Here is a 7,860-nt window from a genome sequence, read left to right on the forward strand (position 1 = left end):
GGTTCTGACTGAACGTTCCACGAAACCGTTTGAACGTGGATAACGTGGAGACGAAGTTGTGTGCTTGATGCCCCATGTGTTACACATGTCTTCGTAGTGTTTGCCTACGAATTGGGGGCCGTTGTCTGACATAACCTCAGCTGGTGCTCCAAGGAGGCTGAATGTGTGTGAAGTGATGCCAGCAACTGCTGCACTGGTAGTGCTGTTCAACTTGTGAACGACAGGGTACTTCGAATGATAGTCAACTATCAGTAGATAGTTGTCTCCGTGGATTTCAAACAGATCAGTGCCAAGTTTGGTCCAGGGGGTCGAAGGTACTTGATGTGGCTCCAATGGTTCCTTTTGCTGTTTGGGTTGGGATTCCTGGCAGTAGGAACACGCTTTGACAAGTTCATCAATATGGCGATTGATGTTGGGCCAGTAGACCGACTCTCTGGCTAGACGTCTTGTCTTCTCTATACCCATATGGCCTGTATGGAGCTGTTGTAAGATATCCGTCTGAAGTGAGTCTGGAATGATGACCTGTCTTCCTTTGAAGATTATTCCCCAGGAGATACCAAGCTCATCCCTGTATGGCCAGTAGACCCGTAGGTCTCGAGGTAGTTCCTTGACGGAGTCTGGCCAGCCACTGTATATTATCTGACACAGTGCACTTAGTACAGGGTCTCTTGCTGTTTCTCTCTGCAGTTGCTCTTGCTTAGACTGCCCAAAATGCACAAGGTCCATGCACATGGCGTCTTGGCCTTCATAGACATCAAAACTGCCGACCAGTCTGTCTAGGGGTATGTCATCACTCTTTGTCGGGTTTGGCAATCTGCTCAGGGCATCTGATAGCGTCATTGTTTTCCCTGGTCTGTACTGTACGTCAAAGTTGTATCCTTGCACCTTAATTAGCAAGCGTTGCAGACGAGGTGGTGCACTCGAGAGGGGTTTCTTCCAGATCATCTCAAGTGGCTTGTGATCAGTGTGGAGTGTAAACTCTTTCCCGAAGAGATAGCTATGGAACCTGGTGATGCCGAACACTAGGGCTAGTGTTTCTCTCTCTATGTTAGAGTAGTTGGCTTGTGCCGGGGAAAGACTCTTCGACGCAAATGCTATCGGCCTGTTGTTTTGAAGGAGGCAGGCTCCCAGACCCTTCTGTGATGCGTCGACTTCCAGCACAGTGTGTATCTCTGGGTTGTAGTACTGGAGACACGCTTCAGTGGTGATGGAATATTTCAAGGCTTCGAATGCTGCTTGATGGTCATCCTGCCACAGATATGGCACATTCTTCTTCAGAAGATCCCTGAGGGTCGCCGCTTTGTCTGCTAGGTTAGGGATATATGCAGAGACGTATGTGATCAGGCCTAGGAATTTTTGCAGGTCTTCCTTGTCCTGAGGTGTTGGAATGCTGTGGATGTCCTCAATTCTGCCTGGGTCCGGCCGGATGCCGGTGTCGGAGTACAGTGACCCAAAGAAGTTGATTTGGTTGGTCTTGATGTGGCATTTGTTGCTGTTGAAAACTAAGCCTTCACGGCTGGCTGTTTGAAGTAGATTCAGGAGGTTGGCATCGTGTTCTTCCTCAGTACGGCCGTATACAGCAACATCGTCAGCAATGCCGACGCATCCTGGGACCTGTTCTATGATGTCGTCCATGCACTGCTGGAAGATGTCTTGGCTGATGGAGAGACCAAATGGAAGGCGCTGGAAACAGTACCGGCCAAATGGCGTTCGAAAGGTGGTCAGCTCTTGGGATTCTTCCTCGAGCTTGACGGCCCAATACCCAGCTTTAGCATCAAGCTTCGAGAAGAATTTGGCTTGAGAAAATGCTGGGTTGAGTTCCTCCAGTGTGGGTATTTTGTGCGGACATCTCTTGAGGCTCTGGTTCAGCCGCTTAGGATCCAGACAGACCCTAAGTGTCCCATCTTGTTTCAAGCTCGTGGTTATCGAACTACACCAGTCGGTGTGATGGGTGACCTTTCTAATTACACCTTGCTGTTCCATCTTGTCGATCTCTATTTTGAGCTTCGGCTTCAGGTGTATGCTACACTTCCTGGGTGCGTCAATGCTCGGTTTAGCATCCTCCTTTAGATGAAGAGTTGCTCTGGCTTTGAAGTTTCCAATTGTGTCAAATTGGTTGGGGTACAACCTCACGAGGTCGTGGACCGACTTGATGGTGTCATGTGACAGATTTTGGGGTTCACCCACTCCTGGTTCTTTGGGTGATGCAGGGGGTTGAGGTGACGATTCAGTGGAGTGGATGGTGACCACTTCAAGCTCGCTGCACATGGGCAGGCCGGCTATGGCTGGTCCGGGTACATCTACGACGTAGAATCTGTTCTTTGTCCACTTCGGTGTCTTGTAGCGGCATAAAAGCTCAATGCACCCTAGGCATACAATCTCTGTACCGTTGTATGCCGTCAGCTTGGTCTTCACAGGCTGGACGAAAGACTTCCATCGACTTCCATACATCTGTTTGATCGTACGGAGTGGCAACGTGTTTCCTCCGGCTCCAGTGTCAACTTTTGTGATTAGTCGGTGTTTGCCGATGAGGTCGGGGCAGATAACGTCAAGCGTTGTGTATGCCTCCCTGTTGTTGTCTATCGAGCTCATGCAGAGGTTCGAGACAGTAACTGTGTGGAATACTGTTTCATATTCCTCTGAAGCTTCTGCTGAATGGATGGGTTGTTCATCTCTGTTGGTGTCATTTGGCTTCTGCTTGCCGGCATTGGATCGACTTTTGGATCTTGGTCTGCGAGTTGTATTTCCTCGCGATGGGCTGCGGCCACGTCTGGACGGAGATTTGCCCTTGCGTTTACCCTGGCTTCGGGTCTTTCTGCAGAATTTGGCCCAATGGCCCTTGGAACCACATGATTTACATGTGTCCCGGTAGGCAGGACACCGTCTTGGTGGGTGGGATAGACCACAGTTGCCACAGGTTCTGCCAGTGGGTCGGAAAGCATGGACAGCTGTATGTGACGCCTCCAACGTCTCAAGGCACTTTTTGCCAGCAAGGATGGCTTCGTACTTCCGTCCCTCTTGTAGCATGTCATCGATGCTAAAACCAATGGGTTTGTCTAGAAGATCTTTCTGGAAAGATTCAGATGTGGTAGACGCAATAACTAATTCGATGATGCGTTCCGTCATTTCCTCTGGTCCGAAGTTACATTCGTGTGCCTTTGCTCGGCATCTGTTGACGAAGTTGTCCAGGGATTCATCTGGTTTCTGGCGATACCGCATAAGCTCCAGGCGATGTATGCGGAAGTTCACTTTGATGTGTAGCTGCTTCTCGAACAACTCCCATAACTGGTTGGGGATCAGTTGTTCTTCTGCTGACAGGCTTGAAGAATTTATCATTTTGAGGCCTCCAGTTCCGACTGCTATTTGTATCTTAACAGCACGCTTGGCAGGATCGGTGATTTCCTGGTCCCTGAAGCTCAGGTCCATCCGTTGTTTAAAAAGCTTAAACTCTTCTGCGATGTCTGTGGCACCCCAGTTCATTTCTGGGAACTTGGCCATGATGCAGGGCTGTGGGATAGAAATCTCTGGGATACAATTCAATATGCTACAGCAAACGAAATTGTAAACAGTAGCAACTGCAATGTAGCTTAAAGGTAAGTGCTACGATTAGTGATCACAATAAATCACAACAATATAATTATTTCAATAATAATTTTGACTATTCAACAATATATTTGTCAAAACACATATTATTGTTCATATATGAAATGTCCAGTGTTCTTTTGGTGAGCAGTCCTTTCTCCAAGAATGTCCAAACACAGTTTGTCCTGCTTTTCCACAGAAATGAGCGATGTACTGTCAGTTTTCCAACTTGACTTGATGTCCCGTACAGGCCTCCGTAGATATGATTGATGCACAGTTCCGGCACTGGCGGATGAATACGGCGAATGTTCACTGGGATGAGTGGGAAGCGCACAGTTCCGGCGATGATGCGGAGTGATAGGGTCAAAGGTCACACTTGACGTAAAGATGCGTGAAGCGGTTCACAGGGCTTGTGATGTTCACGGAACTATTTGTTCATACGCACAGCTACAAGAATGTGTGCACGATAGCGAAACAATGTTTAACAATATGAAGGTGATTCAAAGGTGTACATTGTTACGTGAACTGGCTGGGGGGGGGGGGGGGGCTGATGATCACTCCCGTAGATCAAACTTTTGACAAAGTTATTGTAGTGACTTGCCTTGGTCACGCGATGGTGCGACGGGCTGGTCCCTGACCGGTCAACCGTGTGTACGGGTCGAGTAAGCTCGGTCGAGTCCCGGTGCGGTCGCGTCAAATCGGAGCTCGATCAGCTTTCACTCAGCTCCACGAAAAAGACGAAAAAAGTCCTCTGTCGCTATGATGCCGATGGTCGACTCGGGGCGAGGGGTTTTCTCTTGTCCGTGCTGTCCACAGCACGGTGTAGCGGTCCGCCTCAGCGCTGGCTCGGTGATGGCTTAGGCTTGGCCTCAGTCCGGCGATGACTCCGGGCTAGGCTACGCACGCAGCTGAGTTTCAGTTACGTTGCGTGCGGTGTGCAGTGGGCTTGGCGACGGTGGGTGTGCGGCATACAGTGTGTGATGTGGTGCGCTGAATCTACGCACGCGGCGAGTACACATATGGATATGTACAGTTCACACTGGCGATCACAGCGGAAACGTTGTTGTCGCGGAGACAATTTCTGCTGCTTTCCGGTAGTTTTCAGTTACTCTGCTTAGTTGAGAGTGATGGGTGTTCTCTGGCCTTTTTCACTACCGCTGCCACCATGAAGTGAGATGAATCAATGAAGAACTCAGAGGAGATTATTCTCAGGTTCTGTGCCACTGCAGCTTTATTCATCAGACATAATGTAAGAGTGAGCGCGGGCGAACTGTTCACCTAATGTGCTTGCGCGCATACAAAGTAGTGCTCATGAAGTATCACAACATGGTTCTCTATGGCGCTTTCTGATGCATTAGACTCGTACTTGGCTCGTGTCTCTACTGAGCAGAAGTTCACCGGCGCTTCGCCAAGTAGGGAAAAAGCTGTGCAGTCATGCCACGCAAGGCCTACTAACACCACGACAGTCAACAGTCTACGTAATGCCTGACAACCACCCAGAATACCTGCCATACTCAGCTCACAGCTTCTCTTCCTGTGAACAAGCGAAGAAATTGTTTTACGTTTCAAACCTCCAAACAAATCATTGCACGCTTATCACCCACTAAAAACCATCAGACTTTACACCCAAAACGGACTCCAAAATACCAAATACACCACCTAGGGATCCGCTAGAGATCGATAATTAAGATGGTGGTACATATGTTGGCTTACGGTTGGCAAGAAAAGATAAAGGGAAAGAATGTTGTGTACAAAGTCTATGGAGAGTCGATAACATTTTCAAGTTACATGTATATTTCCTGCACGTTTTTTTCAACATTTTTGCAATGACTGACCTTCATTGAGAAATTATGATGAAAAAAAAAGTGTTATCGGGATGCAACATTCCTTCCAGATACATAAAGGTCACAGAGAGAAAAGCACAATAGTCATTAACAATTTATTTTTTGAAAAGAAAAACACACCCTGATGAGCTACCGTCCCTAAAAGAAATGTGTAGGAAATTGTGCAAGTTGACTGGGGTACGAGTTGACCCAGGTACGAATTGACCCAAATTTGTTACGTTACTCGGACTAGATACAACCCTGTAACAACCTTGGGCACTAAAGCCACTAGGTTTCCTTTTTACGAATTTTGACTTTGGTCAGTTTGTACTTACAACCCGACCAAATTCAAAATTTGAAAAAAGGACTTCAAGCGCCCCAGTTTTGTAACAATTTACCAGTTACTAGTTCATGTAGTTAGGAACACCAAATAGTGCAATTCAACATTTCAGAAGAATTCCATACATGGACATCACAGATTTTTTCCTGCAGTGACCTCATCACTCAGCCATCAGAAACACAAAAGCATGAAAAGCGATAACATGTCCTAAAAAGTCAAATTTTGCAGGGAAAATATTGAAAAATTTACTGAGAAAACTGTAACATCCAAGAGTTTTTCAAACCAGTCTGCCAGTCTCATACTTGTTTGTGCACAGGCGGTGTCAAGTGATGCCCAGGTAATGGAACTCTTTCCCAAGATGTTAATCATGGAGGAGGGCACAGGGCGGAGGGGGGCATGTGTGCCCCCCCCCCCCCCATGCCCTCCCCGGCATGCCCTTAGGCGTAGTTACACCACTGAGCTGTGTTTTATACTTTTTATAGCTCTGTTGTGCCCATTCTTGAAAATCACGCATTCTCGAGAATGGGCATGCACATTCTTGAGAATGTGCAACTGGATCCTTGCTCAATCTTGGCAAAAAATAACTCTTCCAGATTGAGCGCACATTCTTGAGAATGCGCGACAAGATAACGGTCTTGTCGATGCCGAGCACCGGCTGCGCTTGGCAAGTCTAGCTGAATCCTCGTTCATGGCAAAATTCATAAATTGTGCACGTGATATTCCCACCCAATCTTAAGAATGAGCGCTCATTCTTAAGAACGCGTGCTCGTTCTTAAGAATGGGCGCTCATTCTTAAGAATGCGCGCCCATTCTCGAGAATGTGCATGCCCATTCTCGAGAATGCGTGATTTTCAAGAATGGGCACAACAGCTCCATGCTAGCGCTGACTAGAAGAAAAGGGAAGATCTGTTTGGAAAGATTCCCATCTGGCTATCACTATTTGCGGGCCTATCAAGTATCAGCCATCAGCATGATCAGAAAGATAATAATATGTCTTAAAAACTCAAAGTTAGCCCGGAAAATATTGAAGTATTTACTGAGAAAACTCCTAGAAATTTTCAGACTTGTCTGTTGTCTCATACTCGGTTTGCAGGTTTGTGCACAGGGTGACAAGTAATGGCAAACGTTAGCTAGTATGGGTAGCTTGAGTAACTCCAGCTCGCTGGAGTTACTCTCGCTGGAGTTACTCAAGCTAAGATATGGGAAATTTTCCATCTGTTTTTCCGGGTTTTCCAGGAAGGCCAGTCATCGGGTCATGTCATGCTGATCCTGCATCCTGATTTAATAATATGGCTCTGATAATGATGAGACGCAAGGAGAAAAGATGAGACCAAAAATTGGAACCTTTGAAAACGTTCAACTATGGCTCCACCTATCTGCTACTATGCTGAGCTGTCCGCAAACATATAGGCCTACATGGCGTATTTATTATCATACATCGTATATTAAGAGATTATTTTATAGATGAAATCAAAGATCCTGTAGGCTGTAGCGCTAGCGCGGCGCCGCTAAATGAATTACACGTACAGTGTGACGTATCACAGAAAAATTGTGGAGGTCGAGGCCACGTGCATGATATGGCGCCCTCTTCCGTCAATATTCGAATTTCCGTTTCGAACTTTCGTTAAGTCTCCGGCTTGGCCTTTATACTTGTAACCGGGTCGAGAAAAAAATTCAGACATCAAACCTCTTGTAAAAAGAAAAAAATATCCAAACTTCTGCGTCATATGATTAAGGTAATTTGTGTTTTGTGGCAGAAGATGGATCTACAATAAGGTTTCGGTTCAGGAGCCTGAAATAATAAAGCCGAGCCCGAAGCCATAACTGCGACGAAGCCGAGGTTTAAAAAATCCTTGAGGAATCGCTTTTCGTCTCCATAAAGGCGGTACTCAGAAGGATGCGTTCAGCATCGTTAATAAATAAACCTAAAATATTTTAACTGCAAAGGAAAACAAATAAAACAAATAATTCTAAATTACTGAAATTTTCTGGTTGTGAAAGTGTTTGTTTATTTTGTTCGTTTACTATCAGTCACTTGCTTAAAAAGACAGCTCCAAACCTCACTCTGGATACCGTCATTTTGCAACTTATACGAACGGGGATTTTTACATGTCC

General features: G+C 46.5%; 1 protein-coding gene across 6 annotated transcripts in view; it reads right to left on the reverse strand.

Annotated features, from left to right (window-relative positions):
• Positions 1-7,310, reverse strand: part of LOC119723774 (transmembrane 9 superfamily member 2-like) — a 29,124-nt gene extending 21,814 nt beyond the window's left edge. Inside the window, exons 1-2 of one of the 6 annotated variants that reach the window (XM_038194630.1) lie at positions 7,090-7,310; positions 4,909-5,116 (exon numbers count right to left, since the gene is read on the reverse strand). In XM_038194630.1, coding sequence (XP_038050558.1) covers positions 4,909-5,094 — 186 coding nt within the window. In that variant the 5' untranslated portion in view covers positions 5,095-5,116; positions 7,090-7,310. Of the gene's footprint in view, positions 1-4,908; positions 5,117-6,047; positions 6,191-6,218; positions 6,241-7,089 lie in introns of those variants that run through there. The other 5 variants (XM_038194626.1, XM_038194625.1, XM_038194628.1 and 2 more) reach the window with 5 other exon arrangements.
• Positions 7,311-7,860: the final 550 nt, after the last annotated feature.

This window comes from Patiria miniata, unplaced genomic scaffold (assembly GCF_015706575.1).
Source record: "Patiria miniata isolate m_02_andy unplaced genomic scaffold, ASM1570657v1 HiC_scaffold_17, whole genome shotgun sequence".
In the NCBI taxonomy this organism is placed as follows: domain Eukaryota; kingdom Metazoa; phylum Echinodermata; class Asteroidea; order Valvatida; family Asterinidae; genus Patiria; species Patiria miniata.